We start from the raw sequence: 23,284 nt of genomic DNA, 5'->3' as shown, positions 1-23,284 counted from the left end.
GGTACACAGCTCCTCATATCTCAAGCAGACTCTTCCTAATATTCTTCTTAAAATTTTCTTAACCATCTGAATAATTCACTCCCACCAACCCCCCTCCACCACGCAGCTGTGGGGGTATTAAACTTCCATGTAATCTTAAAAAAGAACATTCTTGCATAATTTTGTTCCAATCGAGTGAAAGAAAGAGGTTTTTAGTCCCAACAAAGTTTGTACCATTGTCACTATACATAGTTTTTGGTCGTTCATGTCTGCCTATGAATCTTCTGAAGCCCAACAAAAAATCGTCGGTGGAAAGTCCTTTTATCAGTTCAAGATGTATGGCTCTATAAACAGCACAGGTGAATAAAAGTATCTAACTTTTCTTTCCATCCTTTAGATAAAGAGGTCCAGATAAGTCTACTCCAGTTACTTCAAAAACCAGAGCGTCTCGGACCCTGTCTTTAGGCAATGGGGCTGGAAGTGTTCCGATTTTTTTTTTTTTTTTTGTATTATATCTTTTGCATCGAATGCATTTCACGATTACTCTTTGCGTCCTCTTAAAATCCAAAACCGTTGATGACACACGAAATAATCTGTATCATCTCTTCAAAGGATTTTTGTCTTCAGTCTCATTAAACCTTCTTTATCTGTGAAAATGCAAAGAGTTTTCAACTTTGATTTTGTAGATTCGTTTTGGAAAGATTCTTTCTGAACAATTAAGAAAAGCCTTTCCTCAGCTGCTTCTATTTCCTGAACGGATAATTCTTCCTGTAGTTTGTGATCGGAATTTCTAGAATTATGAAAAAATCGCAGAATCCAAGCTATCAGCCGAATGATTCTCGAATATTTAGAAAAACGATGCAAGTACCATTTTTCGTTAGGAGCAATTGGGGTAGGTAAGCCAGTTATTCCCTTTTATCTTTTTTTAGAAACGTCTTCCATAGTTAATTTAATTTCAGAGACGGGCCAATTTTCTTCAGGCTGTTTAATCCACGGTGGACCCTCCCACCATCTGGATCTGAGCAAAACTCCAGCGGAACATCCTCTGGATGGGAGATCAGCCAAATTGTTGCTTCCTGGAATATGCTTCCATTGTTCCTTTGATGTTAAATTTCTTATCTCCTTCACTCGATTATTTACAAATGTTTCCCAGTTATCTGCATGCTTGATCCAGAACGTAACAGTAGAGGAGTCGGTCCAATAGGCACTTGATATTCCCTTTAAATCCATCGCTTCTTTCACTGTTGCAGTGAGACGAGCTCCGATCAAGCATGCTAACAATTCTAATCAAGGCATCATTATCTTTGTTAAAGGAGCCACTCTACTTTTAGTTACAATCAAATGAACTTTTACCCCTTTCTCGCATTTGTGTCGTAGAAATACAATTGCGCTATAGGTGGACTTGCTCGCATCACAAAAAGTATGAAAACTCAATTTTTCTTCCGAGACATTGCTTTGGACATATCTTGGAATTTTGATCTCTGTCAACAGATGTAAATCTTCAAGCCATTTATTGAACCAATCTTCTTCAGGTTCCAACCAATCTTCAGGTTCCAGCTATTCTGTATCAACAGTTTCAAATGAATCGTTACTGGACACAGAATTCCTATAGGATCGAAGATGCTGTGAACTGTCGAAAGAATATATCTTCTAGTAATGGGTTTTTGCTTGAAATCAATTTTTTCAAGATCACAAAACAGAACATCTTTAGTTTTATCCCATAATAATCCAAGAACAGGGACAAGTTTTTTCGACATTCTTCGCCTGTTAGACTGGAATGTTCCCTGCCTCTTAAAACAACCTGTAGCCAGAATCTGTTTTGCTTCAAAAATGAATTTCTTAAGTTCATCTTGACTAGTTACCGAAGTTATGCAGTTATCCACATAGAATTGGCATTCTTCAGCTTTTCTACGGTTTCAGGAAAATTGCTTTCATTTTGTTCCAAATGGTAATCTAGAATGGCAGCTAGCAAGGGCTGCTCGTAAGTCTAAACACTACCCGTCAGTGACGATAAATTTTTTGTTTTCTTTCCTTATAATCTTCCCACCATATGAATCTTAAGAAAATCTTGGTCTTATTTGGCCACAGATATCTGTAAAAAGGCCTCAAACAGTACAAAATGAATGTGACCAATAATATATTATTTAAAGTAGTAAAATGTTTACGTTGGTCTTAAAAAAAAAAAAAAAAAAAAAATCCCAGCAGCTATCCTATTTGATGTTATTAGATCTTTATATTACTGTTTCATTCCATAGATTTTATGGAAATATTATTAATCTTTGACAGTGAAATAGTTAATTTAAATCCTGTGGGGTGAAAATTTATTATTTACCTAACGTGCATGTCTTCTTCCTGGCATAAAATTAGTTTCCTAATTATTTGCAATCAGAAGTTAGTATCATCTTTAAAAATTTCATCCTGTTTTATATGGAGGTACCTCACCAGCATTTTCTTTTTCTTTCTTTCTTTCTTTCTTTCTTTCTTTTTTTTTTTTTTTTTTTGTTGCATGGTATCAACACCTTTTTGATGGAGTAAAAATCAGCTTTAAGGTAAAATGAAAGAACTTGAAAAATATGACTACTTAGATGGCAAAGGAAGTTTATTGTCTTAATTTCTTTGTCCTAGCAATTTCTTATTTGAAAACATAACTGCTATTTTAATTGTATCTTTTTTTATTGAATTAATATTTATTTGTGATAAATCTTCTATTGCAGTATAAATTTTTTCCTCCATTTGTAAAAGAGAAAATTTGTACTTTTTAGGCCTCTTTCTCGGGTGGTGTTGCAGGATCTTCTAGGGAGATACCTAGTTCTGCTTCCTGCTCTGATGCAATCTCAAAAGACAACCAGCAGCATCTGCCCTCAGGTTTTGTACAGCAGTTAAAAAGTCACATTGAACAATTGAGTGCATTGTGTCAAGCGCAGTTTTTAAATGACAAACCGCAAGTTACTAAGAGCTATCATCAAAATTCAAGCCAAAGCATTCCTAACATGTGTAAGAGTTTTTGCTATTTTGTTATTACTTCATATCCATTTTTAAGTGAGCTAGTACTTAAATGCTTCAACTAATATATGTGCTTGTTATTGAATCCTGTTTATCCCTCAGCCTGTTGATGAAAATTTCTATACAGTATTTATTGAACATTTTTAGTTAGTGGTGCCCACAGTATATGAAAATTTTTAGCCCAGCATTGAGAGGCAGAACACAGGCTTATGTAATAGTTACATTGGTTAAGCTAGAAATAAATCATTCACATTTTTCAAATTTGGGAACAGTTATATAAAGTATACAGAGTAAATACATATTTTGAACAGTCATATCATTGGAAAAATAAATTGCAATTAGGGGAAGAATGAGCTTCCATTGCACATCTTTTGAAATCTTGGAATAAAATCGGTATATAATTTCTTATTCCACATTGTTTTTTCTCATAATGCTTGCTTTTTATCAGAGCAAACACCAAAAACCTTATGCAGACTTGTTGTCGCATGTGGAACTATCCATTTTCCCATACTACACACTCTTAGTTTCATCTTAGTGTTATCAAACTTAATTTTCTTTGCATTGTCATAATACAACAGACACAATGAGGTTGCCTTCTACAAAAATAAATTTAACTGGAGCTTTCATTCTGAAAGGGCCTTGAACACATGCAGATTTGTTGACATGTACTTGAAAATAATTTTCACAACTGTTGATAAACTGGTAGGAGCTCTTGAAAACAGTAGTTTGTACAGTGTCTGTTATATGTTCTTTCTGTCATAGCTCCAATACAAAAACTCACCTATGGTACACTAAAGATACCTCGATGCATGTTTTTTGAACCATTGTTTTAGTAACATTGCATGTTTGAATATATATGAATAAACTGCAGACGAATATCTAAAAATAGTTGTATTTGATTTCTTGTAATTTATATGGAAGAAAAGATCATAGAAGTATAATTTTATGGTCTCTTTTTGGTGTTCATGAGCTCTTTTCCTTATTTTTGAATGCTAACGTAAGAGTAAATTCTTTATAAATTTTTTGATAAATTTGAAATGATTTGAATATTTAAAAAGTAATACTTTTCATATTTTTGATATTCCATTATGTTCAAGAGTAGTAGAGTTTTCAAAATTCAAAAAATATGTTTGTATGCATTATAATATGCATTGTTACCTGTTAATAATTTAAATTTTATGGGGAAGGGAAGTATGCCAGTATAAAATATTTATTTAAAGCTTAGCTTTGCATTTCAGTGAAACTAACAGAAATGTGAAGTTGAATTTCGCCTGGTTTAAAATTTTCTTTTATAGTTAACTTTTGAACCTTATTTTGAAATCCTGCAGTTTTGGGTAACATAATTATAATTTTCAACTAAGATAAATTAAAAATTTTCGTACGGAAAACTTTTGAATTTCAAAATAAATTTTAATAGTGTAATATAAAATTTTAAATTCAGCCTTACATTTATATTAGTTTTATTTTCATTTTGGGAATAGTCTTAAGGATTGAACGTTTTGAATGTTCTTTTAGACTAAATAAAATATTAAAATATTGTTATGTTTTTCTTCAAGTACGGGTTCGTGGATTTGGAGTGAATAACGACAACAGCACTTGATGAAGAATGAAAATGCAATTTATTAGTCAGTATTATTCAAGACAGCTCCAATAACACGTTTAGTCAGCGAAGAACTATTATAATCATGCTGAAACAATCAGTGACACAGCCTCCTACTATAATCATGCTGAAACAATTAGCGACACAGCCTTCAGGCTGTTACAGTGGAGACAGCTTCACGGCAAAACACCTGAGTACAGCTCCTGACTCTGCTCAGTCATTCTTGGAACTCTACGTCCTCTCAAGACTCTCCACGCTACAACTTGTGATGCACTTGGCGATACACTAGAGTACAGCTCCCAACTCGGTTCAGTCGTTCCCGGAGCTCAACACAATGTACTAACTCGCGATACACTAGCAGACTCTCTCGATGCATTTGGCAACCAATTCAACTTTAGAGCATGAGACACTCGTTCGCTGACTGACTATCAACTGGATTGACTCTGCACAGACTGACTCTTCACGTACCAGCAGGGTTTATATAGCTTTTGGCTTGTGTTCGAGAACATTCTGTACTAAACTTGTAAGAATTCGTTCCAGAAGGTTCTCCATCCGTCTATGGCACATCACCAATTTTGTCGCCAAATGGGCGATTTCTCTCCAAATGTGGCAACCCTGCCTTCCCTTGCCATTTTCTAGCAACCCTTAACCTGCTTTGTGGGGAAGCTATTTTACTGCTGCTGTACATTTCGTAACAATATTGTTTAGAATTAATTTTGTGCTTGTGTCAGCTGTATATATAAATCTCGAGTAATTGTTGTTTCTTTTTTTAGGTCAGCCTGTTCAGGCAATAAGTGACATGTCTCAACCTTGTAATCAACAGTTATTGTTATGCCTAAGCCAGTGTTATCATGCTTTGTACATGCAACAATTGGAAATACAACATCTTCAACGCTGTATTCGACATGTATGTGTTCTGTTATTTTGCCTGTTTCTGTATTGGATTTTATATTATACGTTTAATAATAATAAGCGTGTATGAATTGCAATATATATCTCTGAATGGAATAATTTTTATTTTGCTGTGAAGTAGGCATGAAACATTTCATTATGGACCTTCTGCATTGCTGACACTGCAGTGCATTCATTACTATATGAACTTTTAAATTCTATTTTACTTATGAATGTTCTTTTATTTGAATATTTTTTTTCTCAGTATATTTTATTATTGTGCATTTAACCATTTGCAGTCCAGTATTTGAGCTTTTCTCAGCAGCGTGTACTCTTACATCTGGTTTTGATAAAAGCTTTTCAGATGCCTGAAATAGACATAAAAGGAATGGCACAAATAAATGCTCAGTATGTAAAATGCCAGGTAAAATCCAGATCTGGGTTGAGATTAGGCAGTGTCCTTTCATATCACGGATATGCTGCATAAAGCCAAAGATAAGGGAATTGCATTAGACTGAAGTGTCTATATTAACCGTTTGACTGCTACGCAGTGCAAAAGCGCTGTGTTCATTTGTCTCGAAAACCGTGGCGCAGCGTTCTGAGCTGCGAGTTTCAGTGTGTCTTTGTTGCTTTATAGTACGAAAACAATTATTAAAATTGATTGATATTTGTCTAAATGAGAGTGTTTTATTTGACAACATCAAGTCAAAATATGTCTCGCAGTTTTCGTGCGTTTTTGCAAGAATTGCTTAGCAGTCAAACGGTTATAGAGCCCATCGTTCGCAAAATGTGCCGTTTGTGTCTAGTAATGGCTTGGCTATACTCTGAGAATGTAACACAATAGGTTGCAGAATGTCATCTATATACGATGATGGTATGATGATGATGTGCATACAGTAGACTCCCGATCATCCGCGGACGAATTATCCGCGCCTGCCGCACAAAGTTTTTTTTTTTTTTTTTTTTTACAAGCGTAAAGCAAAAGAAAATAAAAATGTTCACGTAACTGAGCGAAACGTTAAATTTGCTAACATTGTGCTTATTTATGGCAAAAATATCCCAGGCCTTCTCGGAATCTTCCCCTCTGATGAGTGAGTGATTTTTTACTCACTCTTGCAGTGCCCGCTCCACCCCCTCTCTCGTCTTAATCTTACTGACACGTCCACTTCCTCCCACTCGCCATTGTTAGTTTAAGCCTGATGGTGTTTGCGAACCGGTCTGAGTTAATTATTGTGTTCAGTGCTTGTGCTTTTTGGTTTTGTTTTTTCGTTACCGATTTAAAATGTCAGGAAAACGAAAGAAGTTTGTGTTGACAATTGCGCAAAAACTAGAATTAATTTCCAAAGTAGCAAACGGCGCTACAAGGCAGCAGCTGGTATTGGATTACGGAATCGCGGAAACAACAATGCGTGAGATTCTAAAGCAAAAAGACAAACTGGTGAACTTTGCATCAATGTCGGACAGTGCTTCAGCAATGAAAATGCGAAAAACTATGAAGGGTTCTACCTTTGATGAGCTAGACACGGCATTGACAGAGTGGTTAGCTGAAGTTCGAAAAGAGGGTACTCCTGTAAATGTCTTGTCTTATTGTGGCGAAGGCAAAAACCTTTTTTGAGTTGTTAGGCCTGAAAGGAAATTTTGATGCATCTTCTGGCTGGCTGACTCGTTTTAAGCAGTGACATGGAATTCGTGAAATTGGACTTCATGGGGAGAAACTTAGTGGTGACCAACAATCAACCGACGATTTCCACCATGGATTTGAAGAATTTGTTTTAAAAGAAGAGCCATCTTTTGAACAAATTTACAATGCCGACGAATCGGGACTTTTGTGGAAATGTCTTCCCACTCGCACTTTAACATTTGAAAATGAAAGTAAAGCAGCAAGGAAAGGATCACTATCATGTCTTGCAGTAACGCTACTGGTGAACATAAACTTAGACTTATTGTCATTGGAAAGTAAAAAAAACCGAGATCTTTCAAAGGCACAAGGATAGAAAATTTGCCCGTTGATTACTTTAACCAAAAAAAAAAGGGGGGGGAGATGGATGAACTGAAACATTTGTCAAGAATGGTTTGAAAAAATCTTTGTTCTTCAAGTGTGTAAACATCTTAAATCGAAAAACTTGTCTGAAAAAGCTGTACTATTGATCAACAGCGCACCTTCTCACCCAGCAACAAGCATGCTAAAGTCTTCTGATGGACAGATTTTTGCAAAATTACTCCCCCCAAACGTTACTGCGCTAATCCAACCCATGGACCAAAGAGTCATTGCAACAATGAAGAGAACACACCGAACCAAGCTGCTAATGACCAAACTTGAAGAAGGTTATGATCTGAAAGAGTTTTTGAAACACTATATAAACTTGGACAGCATCTGCATGGGACTCAGTGAAAACGTCAACCCTCATAAAATCATAGAGAAAACTCATGCCTAATATTGAAGCCAGCAACAACCTAACCCCTTTGAGTTGTGAGGAAGAGAATGAAGATGTAGATACTCCTACGCCAACTCTTGCCGATATGGTGAAAACAGTTCCGGGTGGTGAGAACGTCGATGCTGAAAACGAGTAATTGCAGTGTGACGTCAACGAACCTGGCTTCAAACGCTTGACAGATGATGAAATTATGAAGAAAGCAAGGGAAGAGACCGAGAATGAAGGAGAGCGAAGTGAAGGCAAATAAGAGCCCACTGTGCTGATGCGGAAGACTCACGAAGCGGCTTTGCAACAAGTCGACGGACTGCTGAGGTATTTGGGAGAACAAGGCGACGCGGAGTTGGCTGAGAAACTTATGTTAACAAAAATGAAATCTCGGATCAAGAGAAAATACTTCCAGAGCAAGAAGCAAACACAAATGACTGATTTCTTCAAAAAGGTGTACTTTTACAGTTATGCTTTTGTAATTACATAAAACATTACAGTGTTAAAACAGTACATATGTATTAATTTTCTGTGTATCCTTGACGCCTCTCGTAAGTACAAAGCACTTTTCTGTTTTCATTAACAAAATGCATTTTAGGTTAATTTTGTGTGATACACTAAAAAAATTAAGCGTTAGTTAAGCATTTCCTGCTGTTTATTTCACGTTTTACTGTACATAAAACGATTTTTCAAAGTTGGAATGACTGTTTTCTCTTTTGCTATACCCATTTTTAGCTTTTTTTGAATTATCCGCGTTTTTTGTTATCCGCAGATAATCTGGAGTGTACTGTATTTTCAAGTGCTCTGGGAAGTACTCCTGGAAATCCTCATGCTGCTGAAGATATATGTTTCCTAATAAAGGAAAATCTCATTTTCAGTGGCCAACACGCTACATATGTATATGGCCATTAGTGCTCAGATCATTGCTTGTATTAGATCAAAGTGCTTGTATCATGAGTGAAGAATACACAATTAGCTGGACTTGATCAGATAGAGGATTTTTTTTTTTATTTTAATGATGAGAATAAGATATTTCCTGAAAAACAAGCACTTGTGTATCACAAATGTGAAAATACAAATAGGTATCTTTGTGACATAAAACTGTATTTTTACAAAATAAATACAGTTAAAATAAAACATGATGGGGATTTAAAAAAGAAAAGAATGCTATTGAAACTAATGCAGATTTTTGACATTATTTGGTAAAGTGATATTTCCTTAATTTGTACCCACATGTCACAGTGCATTTTTATGTTCTCGGCAAGCTATTCTGGGGAGCTCTTGTTGTCTGCAGGTATAATTTTCAAGGCATTGTGATTTGTTGAGGAGAAGAATTTTAACCGTATTTTCCTTGTTAATTAAGTTTTGAGGAATTCTAGTCCTCTTTGACTATGGTTTTCAAGTCTTTGAGATCTTTAGAAAGAAATTTTGTCTCAAACAACTCTAAGCAGTATGTCAAAGGTCAAAATGCAGTTTGGGCTGCTTTCAAACACCTTCAGCATTTCTCTCATAAATTATCTACTAGAAGAACCAAAGCAGAAGTTTGCTTTGGAACTCTAGTCATTGAAGCTCATGAAATGTAAGTAATGCACCATGAAACTCTATGACCCGAAAGGAGAACTTGTCACAGCCTTCTTGGTTAACAGCTTGTTTCAGAAACACTGCATGAAACTTCTGGAAGCACTAGTCAAAAATTACTTTAAAATGGGCTTCTGACTGTTCATCAAAGAGCACATCTATAATATAGCCCACTGTGGAAAATTCAAAGAAAACATGGTACTATATTCAGAAAACCATTTTGAGTGCCTCATCAGAGATCTTGAAATTTATCATCAGGTGTGCTGAAATTTGTTATCATCATCGAGACCATTGCAAAGAAAATGTTAATGGAGAACTGTAGTCAGAGGCAAGTGCAGAACAGAAATTTGTAATACTAAGATAAAGTTTGAAGAATTTCTAAATCTGTTTAGTCATATAAAATTATTAATGATTAATTTTTTATAAATATCATATTAGTTTCGTATACATAAAAATTTCTTAAAAACATCATGGTATTAGTCTCTTCAGATCAGTGTACAAGTTACTTGATTGCTAGTTGAGAAAATGCAAATTAACCCTGGTAATAAGAACAGAACTGTCAACGTTTACAAAATCTATTTTAGTTTTAAGAATTTAGTGTAAAATCCTCAGCAGCATATGTCTCACACTATTGTACACAGATATTTTTTTATAAACAGTTGTTGGTTTGATCAGCACCTGTGTAAAAAAAGTGTTTCACATAGTGTGAGACATATGCTGCTCATTATAAACATTTAACCTTTTTACCTTTCGAGAGTCTTAAAAAAGACTCTTGAAATTAAGTAAATTATGATACTAAATTTTAGGTCATTTGTACTTAAATACAATAAATAAATATAAAAATGATTAATATTTATAAAAAACAAGTGTACACATTTTTTACGTAACATTTCAAGGCACTAAAAATTATAAAAGAACACTAATAAATATTAAAAAATTTATAAAAATCAATGTAATCCAAAAAACTAACACTAAAAAATTAATAAATATAATATATTTTGGAAATTCCTATCATGACCCCCCCACCTAGGAGGAACATAAATCAAAAACAAAAATCTTGAAGGAAGTGAAAGATATTCTAAATTTTTTCCAAATCATACAAATATTCTCCATCTATCATACTTTGTAGTAGAAGATGTAAATTCCTTTATAAATTTTCCATTATCAAATTCCAATAGCTCCATTATCAGAAAGTTTTCTATGACGTTTTTTTAAGAAAATACTTCTTTTTCTCCATACTTCTATTTTTATAATACATGTATCACCAAATTTAGTTTGAATTTTCTCAATAAGATGAGATTATATCCCACAGTCTGTAAATCTTTCAATTTTAGAGTTTTAGGATAATGTCCGAAATTTTTAATTTTATTAAAACAAAATGTTAAGGTTTAAATTTTTTAGGGTTTTAATTTTAGTAATTTTTTTAAGATATGCACATATGTGAGATTATAATATAATTCTTTCAACATTTTTTTTAAGAAAAATTTTCTGTTACTTGTTTATATAAATTTGAATTACACCAGTCTGTTTTATCATATTTATTTAAAAAGTTTTCACTCAAATCTTGTTATTTAATTATTTCATTCTAATCTACTACATCTTTAAATTCTTCAATAGTATTTGCAATTATTTTTTTTAATATCTGGAAACTAATTTCATATTTAATTTCCTAAAATTTTGTAATATGAATTTATTACTTAAAGTTTTCTATTCTGAAATTATATCCCAATTTATTTTATCTTTGCTATCAAAAATGAATTTTTCAGATAACACTTGATATCTAGATATAATATCTCAATTAATGAGATTTTCATGCATAATTATAAATAATTTGGATAATTTCTAATAAGATGAAATATTATCCCCCATATCTTTAAGCTGAAATATTATCCCAAAAAACTCTATATTCACTGATCAAAGGTTTAGATAGTTTTTTATATTTAGAAATCAAATCCCAGTGAACAGCATTTTCGAAGTTTCTTATTAAATCTTCAGTTAAAATACTTTCTAGAAACCTTTCCCCAATTAACATTTATTTATTTAGACTATAATTCAGCCTTCCAGTCTAATACATTTTCAACATTTAACACATTTTCGAGTAAGTTTGAAGAATAGCAGTCTCTTTTGTTTCAATTTCTGCTTTAAGATCATCACCATTATGAGTATCTGTAAAAAAAATGATTTTTCTTGATTTACAGGTACACCAGACTCATGTTTGTTATCTCCAATTCAAATTCGGACTTCAACAAATCTTTAATTTAAAAAAAAATAACGTGATTTTAATGTATTCATCTATAAAATATTTAGAATCTTTATTCAATATTCCACTTATTAGGCTTAATAGAAGTAGCTAAATGATGAACAAATAAAGGACTAAAATAATTTGAATAAATAGCATTGTTAATATACCATAATCCACAAAATTGGACTTATGAAATGACATGCCAATTTTTTCCATATTTCCATTCTACGATTCAAATTATACCAAAATGCCAAGTTTTGTAAAAATCGCACTAGTAGTTTTTAAAAAATGAGCTCTCAAAATTTTAGGTTAGGTTATTTAATTACAGCAAAGCCTTGAGGGCTATCTGCCTAAGGGTAGGGATGCCTTTGTGGAGAACTTTCTAACAGAAACTGGCTGGCATACACGTTGCACATGGGGAAAACCACGAAAACACCGATGCAGCCAGCCCGTTCACGAGATTCGAACCTCAGACCGAATTACGAATGTTCAGCGACTTTACTGCTCGGCCGCTGATGGGCCTCAAAATTAGCTCCTCGATGTCATTGAGTTTGATATATGTACATTAATATCTTTTTTTATTAAATGTATTTGAGTCTTCCTTCCATATTTCAAAGTCTAAATTCATTCCAAATAAAATCTGCGTATCTTTTACGATTTATTTTTTTAATTTGTATTTTTAAATAAATTTTTCGTAAAAAAATTTGGTTTATAACCTATAAAAGTTTTGCTATCATCTTAAAGTAGATGTAGTTCTAAGCATGCCTGTAAAAAATTAGAGTTTTTTATTCAAAATTTCCTAAGATATACATGAATTTGCATTTTGGCACGTTTTGAAATTTAGCGTATTTATTACAAGCACTAATAATGAAAATGTAGTTTAAGCACTTTGTTAAAATTATTTGAAAGAATGAAATGATGACCTTCTCCCACTGATGGGCAATAAAGAAAAAGGAAAGGAAAATTGGTTGCCATATATATATTAAGAAGTCCGGCAAGTGGATTGTTCTTGGCGCAAACTGAAAAAAATGTACCAACATCAGTTTTTGAATTTCTCCGTAAATTTCGCACCAAATTTTACAAAATTTGATATATATAATTTGAGGTATAATTTGAGTCATAGAATCAAAATATGGAAACGAATTGGTATGTTATTTCAGAAAAAGTCCAATTTTGTGTCAAAATACCTATGTTGGAACAAAGCTATATATAAATCTAACGTATGTCCTAAGTTACGCTTTTGAGACATGGAAAGCGCAACTTGAATTTCATTAATCGGCCCAGTGAATGTCAGATACAGAACTGTCCCCCCGGTTTTCTGGCACAGTGTACATAGGTATACCTAGACAAGAGCCAGTGCATCTTAAAGCGAATTTTTTTAAAATTCGAATGTGTTTTTTTTTAAATTTATGATTTTGATGAAATTCCATCAAATTGATAATTCTCTCATCATGTCAGCAACAGTGGCATACAGGCATTTTTGCTGATTTCAGCACTATTCTGCCATTCGGAAAAATGAGGGCGATAATTCTGTGCAGTTTTAAAATTTAATATTTCTCTTGGATACTATACATTTTTCGAGACAAGGCAATGGGAAGTTTATTAATTTATTTATTAGGATAATTAATATTTGTATTAAGGAATTTTGCTTATTTCATTGTATTTTTTTTAATATGTAATAAATTTTTATTGAATTCCCCCCTCCCCCAGCCGGTAATAAAGTTGTTCTGCAGAGTAAAATTCTGTGCAGTTTTAAAATTTAATGTTTGAGGCATTTTTCCAGTACATTTAAAAGCCTGATGAAGGCTGACCACATAGCGGCTGATAGATTATATAGAAAAAGTTAAAAAATTGAAGGAAGAAGATTTTTTACAGTTTTTTTTTTTTTTTTTAAACCCCCTGAAATGCTAGTTTCAACGTCTGAGTCGATAACAGACAAGAAGGCTGAAAAACAAGCTGCTTGTGATAAATTAAATGAAATGCTTTCGATGAAAGGAAAAGGTTTAAAAATTGTATGTACACTGCTTAAAAAAAAAAAAAAAAAAAAAAAAAAAAAAAAAAAAAAAAAAATGGGACAGTGCTATATCTCCCGTTCTACTGGGCCGATTGACGAAATTCAAATTGCGTTCTTGATGTCTCGAAAGCGCTACTTAGGATATATATTAGATTTATATATAGCACTATTCTAACATAGGTATTTTGATATAAAATCGGACTTTTTCTGATTCTACAACTCAAATTACGCCTAAATATGAAATTTTGTAAAATTTGGAGTGAAATTTATGGAGAAATTCACAAATTTATGTTGGCACTTTTTTCTCAGTTTGCAGCAAGAATAGTTCACTTGGCGAACTTCTTAATATATGGCAACCTAGTTTCCTTTCCCGTGAAAGGAAAAACTCACCATCATTCCTTTTTTCCAAATAATATTCTTTATATTATATTTTCAATTATAACTATTATTATTTTAAGTAATTTCTTCTTTTTCGAATTTCATAACTGTTTTAAAAATTTCTATTTACCTATTCGAACTGCGTAAATAAAGGTGCAGCGTTTATTTTTTTTCAAATAGTTTTCTTTATATATATATTTTGGTCATAGTTATTATTTTAGGTAATTTTAAAATTTTTATTTTTTTTAATTGTTTGTGTTGCATTGTCTCTTCAAATAATTGTTTTAAAATTTTCTATTTATTCCTTCGAACTGAGCATTTAAAATATATTTATTAATATAAATTTTCCAGAATTTGATTTTATTTATTTGAATTGCGTTTCTTTCGGAAGAATACTTTGCAACCCAGACTACGATGCGTTTGAAAACTGCATATATTAAAAGAGAAAATACAGTAAAGCACAGTTAACATGCCTTTCAATGTTCGTTCAAAAAAGATATATATAAATATAAAAGATGTATAACCGACATTTTAACTTAGGATGACTTGCATACACTGCTTTAAACGGTTTTATCATAGTGCCCATTACTTTACACAATTTTATCCTACATTTGGCTTCTTAAAATGTTATTCATATTTTAGTCAAATATTTTATTTCTGAAATCCTAAGAATCAAATATCATAAGATTAAAAGGTTTTAAATTAAAAAAAAAAAAAATACAAATGCTAAATTTTACGCAAAAATTTATTTTTTCTTCTCTTTTCTTCAGGCATTCTATTTTATTCTTGCTCTTTTTCTTTAGGTATTCTGCAAATATATTAAAAAGCATCCAACTTTTCGAAATATCTTGGTATTTCTGACAATCATTTTAAATAAAGTTATCGCCTTCCATTTCATAACGGCCCTCAAACGGCCGAGCGGTAAAGTCGCTGAATACTGGTAGTTCACTCCGGGGTTCGAATGTCAGTAAATGAGCTGGTTGCATATACGTTTTCGTGGATTTTCTCCTGTGTACCTATGCCAGCTGGTTTCCCTTAGAAAGTTCTTCACGAAGTATTTCGTCAGAGCCTTTATCAGTCTTTAGTGGCTAAACATTTTGAAGGTATGAAAGGAAAGACTGGTTTCCTCAAGAGGTTTTGGTTTATTTAATTATGACAAAACACACTAGGGCTATCTGCCTAAGGGGAGGGATGCTTTCGTGGAGGACATTCTAAGGGAAACTGGCTCGCATACTCGTTACACATGGGGAAAACCAGGAAAACGCTCATGCAGCCAGCCCGTTCGTGGGATTCGAACCTCAGACTGAACTACCAGTGTTCAGCGACTTTACCGCTCGGCCGATGTTTCATTAGGAGGAAAAAAAAACATCTTTAGGTGACATCCACATACATCACCGGATAAGCTCCTGAATCTTCAAATAATTCGACTGAGAAAATCATGGGATTCAACATTTATGATACGTATGATGTTCTATAACGTAATTTAAATTTATACAATCATATAGTCTAAAACCAGTCGCTCTTCACTTTAATCTGCAATGATATCGTTTTTGTCTTTTCTTTTAACACAAGCTGAATTGATGGTATTTGCTGGTGTACACGTCCAAGTATTTTCTCTTTGAACACCTAAATTCTTTGAAGTATCCTGAAAGTATATTCAAAAGCATCCAACTTTTTGAAACATCTTGGTATGTCCGAGAGCCAAATTTCCCTGCAAATTTTTGCTTACTTTTCTCCCTAATTTTCTTCTTTCCTTCTACAGTTATTTTCAGTGCTCACACAAGAAAATTAAGATTTTTCGATTGCTAGACTTCCATAAATTTTGCATTCTTGTCAATTTTTTAAAATATCAATTACATAAATTGTGTTTCAGCTAAAGACAGCTTTTGATTTTCTAGTCATTTTAACTATAAATAAAGTTTAAAGCAAAGTCCAAAGAAGGAATATTTTAATTAAAAGATTTATGCCAAATGACAAAGAAATAAAACAGTCCAACAGGGTTTATTCTGTACCACCGAGTGACCCGATTCTTATATCGGCTGAAACAATCTAAATCATATTAAAGATCATGTTTTTTCATACAGTCTATAACGCAAGAGAAAAATTAGCTTCTTAAAACATTCTTTCTAAGAGGATTAATGTAAAAGATTATATATATATATATATATATATTTTTTTTAAAGCTGGGACTTGAACCAAATTGTCAAACTTTTAAAGTTTAATTTACATGATGGTTATAATTCTGATTTGAAATGGTCATAAATTAATATATATTAATTCTGATTTGAAATGGTCATAAAAGGAAAACTTCCAGACCAAATGTCATCAAACTTGGGAATCGTGTAAAGAAGGTTATGGGAATTTATTTTCCGTGGGAAAAAAAAAGAGTTTAAAAACTCACCACCAGGGAAAAATGGCGCTGTATACAATATTGTTAAATGAAATAAGACATGAAAACATCTGTTTAAAATGTGTTTAATAGTTTCCGAAGCGTGTTACAAAGCATGTTCAACGTAGCGTCCAGCATTTTTCGAAAGCAAGTTAAATCCTGTTACTGCATTCTCAACAGCAGCTCTTAGCATATCAGGAGGAATGTTACGGACATGTCAGTGTATCACAATTTTTCATTTCTGCCAAATTGTTTAGATTATCACCATAAACAGTGCTTTTGAGATAACCCCATAGCCAAAAGTCACAAAGGTTGGTGGGAAGAGGGGAAGTGTTGGCCTATAAGATGTTCATTCGTGTAATGTTGAATAAGTAACACACGTGAGGTGGGGCCAAACCCTGCATAAAAATCTTAGTATCTAAAATGCCACGTTACTGTAGTTCATGTATCACAAAACATTTTAACATTGACTCTAAATGAGCTGCAATCACAGTGGTCCAGCTGTCGACTCCTCTTCAGAGAAAAATGGTTTAGTTATAAAACTAGCTGTCATTCTACACTAAACGGTGTGGAATGACTGCTATGCAATCGAATGCAGTAGGAGAATGCAATGGAACTAGATAGATAACATGAGAGATTTCTTTGCCCCAAATCGATTAAAAGCATTTTGAATCAGTATCTTCATGTTTTAGGGCCGAACTCAGGCTTCAAAAATTATAAATTAAACAATTTCCAGATTGTACGCACTTGTGCAAATTATTTGCGATCTCAAATTTTCTAATCGCTAATTCGTGATTTTCACGGACGAATTTCTCACTTGCACAGATGGCGCACTCGTCTTTTATCGAATTTAATGCCTTTACATGGTAATTTGCTTATGTCATATCCTTCTTCTTGGGCGTGTAGTTTCTGGATATGTATTTAATTCCTACCGTAGACGTATCGTATTGTGGGCGTTGCATAAAACAGCCATTTTAACAGCACAAAACTTTATTAACACACAAATAAAAATAATAAGTACAAGTGATTAACACACAAGTATAACTGCATATTTTGCATCCAAGCTGACATGCAACACGTTTCCTTCGTTACTTCGCTACTACCTACTAACTACTCTTCTCTAGTAAGTCTCATGAGAGAGAGACGTTGCAGGCCGTTCGGCTAAACTGCGCATGCGTGGTCATCACGTCATGACAGCTTACTTCAAAGTTTCTTAAGGATATACAACATATTAAACCCGTGTTACGAAAGGTTAAGTTTAAATTCCGACCCATATTTCATTTCAAAATATTGCATACAGTGCCATTTCCTCCCCGGTGGTGAGGTTTTGAACTTCCTTTTTTTCCCGGAAAACAAATTCCTATGACCTCCTTTACACGATTACCAAGCTTGATAACATTTGATCTAGTAGTTTTCCTTTTATGACCATTTCAATGTGGAACTTTAATTATAACCACTCTGTATATTATTATATTTTAATTTGAAGCTATGCGTTATATGTATACCATGCGTAAATTTTTCGTTTTTATAGAAAAATAGAGAATCGAAGCAAATATACTTAGGATAATGGACGAAAACTGAAAAAATTTCCCCTCCATCTGAATATCAAATATTGAAACTTCGACCTTGAATTTATTGGGTTATCGAAATATTTAATTTGACTTATCTTCTAAGTCCTAGTTCCGACAACAATTCCGAATTACTTAAGCTGAAGTAAAAGATTTAGTATATTTACTGTATGTTAATAAAGTAATCAGAGTGTAATAAATATAGATTATAGAATTTACACTGATACAACTTTTTGTCTGACTGCACAACATGTAATGGAAGAGAAGGCTTGTAGAGATCTGTTTTTGACATGCCTCTAAAAGTAAATGTCATACTCCTTTTGTCTCTTCAATGTCAAAAAACTTTCCTTTGAGAGGCAACTTTAGTTTTTGGGAAAGAAAAAAAATCACAAGAGGACTAATTGGAAGAACATGCAGGACGATTGAATACACATACTTGTTTTCAGAACACAAGCGGTTCTCCGACTGGTTATTGAATAATGAAAACATGCATAGTCATGCAATACAAAACATTTGAAATACGTTTCCTGACTGAAAACGTAACGATTAAAAGTCATCTGCTTAATTCACAGCCATTTACAAGTCAACTGCTCGGGCAATTTCAGAATCGTTTTGATCCTGAGCTTGTAAGACAAACCTAATGTAACTGGATTTAAACACTTCTTTAATCTTCCGAGAACGTTCCTTTTTTAGCTCATATTCCAAGAATATTAAGTGAATACAATTATTGCAAACATATTGAATATTCTTTTGCTGTATGGCTTGGTAGTTTACTAACGAGTTAACAAAATTTAAATTCTGCTTTTTGTGTCTAAGAATACAACAATATTTTAAATATTTACAAATAAAATATTAAATTGGAGATTTAATTGGAGTCTCACCAGTTGCCTAGCATTTGAAGATTGTTAAATACTAATTGTTGGTTGCGAAGTCTAATCCAGGCTGCATGGTTGGTTTTCGTGGTTTTCTAGGTTCTCTTTACAAAGATTCTCTATGAAAGCATCTTAATCAAATAGCTCCCATGTTCTTTCTATGTTCAGATAACCAACTAACCTAGTTTAAGCGCGATTTCCAAGGGAAGTTACTAGCAAAACCCGAATACTCATTAAAAATCATGTAGTTTGCCAATTGGGAGTAACATGAAAGATACGGCGCCAATAATCTAATTGCTGTTACGGTACGCTGTTTCTAAACTTAGATGGTCATTCCTTAATTAAATAGCCCACCAGCGGCCAAGCGGTAAAGACACTAAACACTGGTAGTTTGGTCTGAGGTTCGAATCCCGCGAACAGGCTGGCTGCATGGGCGTTTTCATGGTTTTCCCCATGTGTAACGTGTATACTAGCCAGTCTCCCTTAGAAAGTCCTCCACGAAGAAATCCCTCCCTTTAGGCAGATAATCCTAGTGTGCTTTTCCATAATTAAATAATTCAATCCAATTCAATCCAATACTTAATTAAATATAATTGATTTGTAACTTCTACTAGAGCTGATGGTAAGAATTGAAGTGTAAATAAATAATATCGTGTGCAATCTTGATTAATATAAAATTAAAAATATTTGCATAGAAAAATATTTTCATTCAGACAGAAAGTTTTTTGAAATATTTGCAATTACTTTATAAGAATGATTTATTAATAGCCATAATATTACTGATGATTAGGATTCAGTTCTTGACAATGACGTTCTAAATTAGAATTTTAAGGATATAATGAAAATACGCTACGCACAAAAATACATTTTAGGATAGTAAATTAGTTGATTTTTTATGTTTTAAAACTTCTTAAATTCATTTAATAAACATCGTATCCTCATTGTTAATTGAATCCAGAATGTTGGGTGTCGTTTATATAATTATTCTTACTTGTCCACAGAACCTGTTGATTTAGCCAGCCATTAAGTAGCTGCAGATCATTTCTACATAACCATTGAACTTTCATTAATTCGGTCTCTAGAGAATAGTATGTTTATATCATAATTTGACTTTTATAAAAATGATTATTCTAAATCTTATGTTTCTATAAAAATATACTGTGCTTTAAAAATATGGATGATAGTATCAGCCGCTCTTTCAGCCACTTCATAAGCAAGTTTCTTTAGAAATAAATTATGCAGTTAATGTCATAAAGTATTTCATAAAATTCAAATAAACATCAAACGAAAATTCTCAGTTTTAGACAATTCGATTTAAACAAAGTTAAAGTAAAGTAGCAGACGATAAAACGCCGAAGGTAAAAATTTACTCTTACAAAAATTTACTATTCTTTTTTTTTTAAAAAGGAAGAAAGAGAGAAATTAAAAAAAATAGTTAAAAATTTGAGTAATATCATCTGTAGTTTTTAAAAAAATAGCTTTTTATATAGTATTAATAAATATTTATTACGCATCATTGAGGGAAAATATTTCATATAATTAATTCTCCGTAAAATTTTACTTGAAATTTAAGGTTAAAAATAGCTGTGGCAATTCACTGTAACAAAAATCCATAAACCACATTTGGCGTTATTATCACTCAAAAAAAGATACCAAATTCCAAAACGCGAAAATATGTAAATTCGTGTATATCTTAGAAAATTGTGAATAAAAAAGTCTAATTTTTTGCAGATATGCTTAAAAATACACATACTTTAAGATGATGGTAAAAATTTTATAGGTTATAATTCAAAATTTTTTTCGAAAAATTTATAAAAATTATTTAAAAATAGAAATTTTAAAAATAAAACACAAAAAATGGGTAAATTTTATTTGGAATGAACCTAAATTTCGAAATGTGAAAGGAAAAATAATAAAAGTTTAATAAAAAAAAAAAGAAATATTAATAAATATTTACCAAATTCAATTAACATTGAGGAACTAAAATTTTGAGAGCTAATATTTTAAAAACTACTCATACGATTTTTACAAAACTTGGTTTTCTGGCATAATTTGAGTCGTAGAATCGAAATATGGAAAAATAGTGATATGTTATTTCAGAAAAAGTCCGATTTTGTGTCAAAATACCTATGTTAGAATAGTGCTATATATAAATCTAATATATATCCTAAGTCGCGCTTTCGAGACATGAAAAACGCAGTTTGAATTTTGTCAATCGACCCAGTAGAACGGGAGATATAGCGCTGTCCCATTTTTTTTTGAGCAGTGTACATAAATGGAAAAGATTTATGACTTAGCAGATATGAAATACCATTAAAATATAGAAATTGAAAGTGGTAAGGATGAAAATAAAACAGATCAGAGTGAAAATGTTATATATAATTTTACTATAAAAGCAAAAAAATTATATTTTATTTTCAAGAAGTTTTCTTCGGTTGTTATAAAAAATAAAATTGATAGTATTGGAGAGGAAAACGGAACTTTAAATAGTTTGGGAGGATTTATTTATACAGCACAACTAACTATTGCCAGTAAACGAATTGAGCGTCGTAATGTAGATGCTTCATTAATGATTCATACTATTTTAATGGTGCATTGTACTCCTGATTATTCGATGTTTGAAGGTACAAATATATTTTCTATCCTGATACTTAAAGTAAATCTGATAATATATTTATTATTTTCAAAGGAGCTGATATTCATGCCACTAAATTATCTGGTGTAATAAATAATATAAAATTGAATTCAGATTTTAATGAAGGATTTTTTAAGATATGGTCTATTACAAAAAATAGCAGTGTTGTAAAAATACAGATTCCTTTAAATGCATATTTTCTTTGTTCAGAGAATATAAAAAATATATTGCAAATTTTGAAATTCAATATCAATTTCAAAGAAATAGAAGTGAAAATTTAATATATACTGATGAAAATATAATTGTAAAGTAGTTGGTGAAGATTTAACCCATTATTCGCCAAAACTACAAGGAATGTTTCTTTTCTCATGAAAATAATAACAAATATTAAATTAAGCATTTATAACATAAATTTACATTGAAAATAAAAGGAATGCTCTTACCTGTGGAAAAAGCAAGTGTTGCTTTTGCGCAACGTTAGTGGAATAAGAGTACGGATGTTTAGTGAGTAGGATTGTATTCGTGTGATGTTACTTTTGAGTGGAGCGTAGGATTACATTTTAGCTGTATAACGTTTCATAAATCTACAAATCACTTTACTTGTAATTAATTTAATATTAAAATATACATTGCATTTCTTTTACAAATACAGATTGTTTCATTTGAAATTTTCAAGCATGAAAAGCTTGGTTACAATCATGATGTAAAGCTACATTACATACTTTGCATCTATAAACAGTCTGGCTATGGTACTCTTTACAACAAAGTCTTTTGTTATCAACGGACTTTACGACAAAATGTCTACCGTCTCCATGCAATGGTTTTTGAATGCTGAATTTACTAGGTCTTCCTGTTGCTGATCGATTTCTGGCTAATTCTACACTCTCATTAGGAGTTTGCAAAAGGAATAATGCATTCTCGCGTCTGAAATCTAAAATCGCATCTGAAATCTAGAGACTTTATATTTTCAGTAGTAAAAAGTGGTGATATTTAGTAAGTTTAGATATGGTCTCACCTCATATAATTTATCAGTATTGTCAATTTGACTATTGTCAAATGCGAATTCTGCTTCATATTCCTGTACTGCAAACGGGATATGAATTTTTGTACAACAGGAACAGAAATGTCCTTATCAAAAGACCAATACATTTTTTCTTGAGGTAAAGAATGATATCCTGTAAGCAATAATATTCCAATAAATCTTCTCATATACGCTTCAGATGCCTATATGAGAAGTTATAATAATTCTGTGGGGTGGGTTTTTTTTTTTTTTTTTTTTTTTTTTTTTTTTTTTTTTTTTGCTGAGCGTATATATTTGTCTGTTCAACCGAGAAGAGAGTAAATGTCTAAACCAAAAAGAAAATCAAAAATCTGTGCACTAGTTTTACTTGTGTTTTGTCTTTTATAATTTCTCTTCTATCTCTTTCTTCATGTTCTTCCTGAGACATAATTAACAGTTCCCTTTTTATCCACTTCAAGATTTCAGTCTTCTGCTTTTTTAAACTTTTTAGTTTGACTATAACTGCTTTTAGAAGGATGAAACTTACTTCTTATGTGAATTTTAACATCCTCAGCAGTATCATTTGGTAAAATATCATTATTATTATTTAAAACATTACCATTCCTTTCTTTCCTTTCCTTTCTGGTCATTATTAACATTATCATCATCTGTTCTTCATCAAAAAATCTTTGAAGGGCTTTTTTTAATGTAAGAT

General features: G+C 32.1%; 1 protein-coding gene across 7 annotated transcripts in view; it reads left to right on the top strand.

Moving 5' to 3' along the window:
• LOC118183667 (uncharacterized) overlaps positions 1 to 23,284 on the top strand; it is a 315,563-nt gene that overhangs the window by 180,626 nt on the left and 111,653 nt on the right. For all 7 annotated transcript variants that reach the window (XM_085808069.1, XM_085808070.1, XM_085808072.1 and 4 more), the window contains 2 exons: positions 2,742 to 2,973; positions 5,356 to 5,489. In XM_085808069.1, the coding sequence (XP_085664195.1) occupies positions 2,742 to 2,973; positions 5,356 to 5,489 (366 nt within the window). The remainder of the gene's footprint in view (positions 1 to 2,741; positions 2,974 to 5,355; positions 5,490 to 23,284) is intronic.

Source organism: Stegodyphus dumicola, chromosome X1 (assembly GCF_044657685.1).
Source record: "Stegodyphus dumicola isolate Sdum_Otavi_A_Nest chromosome X1, ASM4465768v1".
Lineage (NCBI taxonomy): Eukaryota > Metazoa > Arthropoda > Arachnida > Araneae > Eresidae > Stegodyphus > Stegodyphus dumicola.
This window is presented reverse-complemented; position numbering and strand designations above follow the sequence as displayed.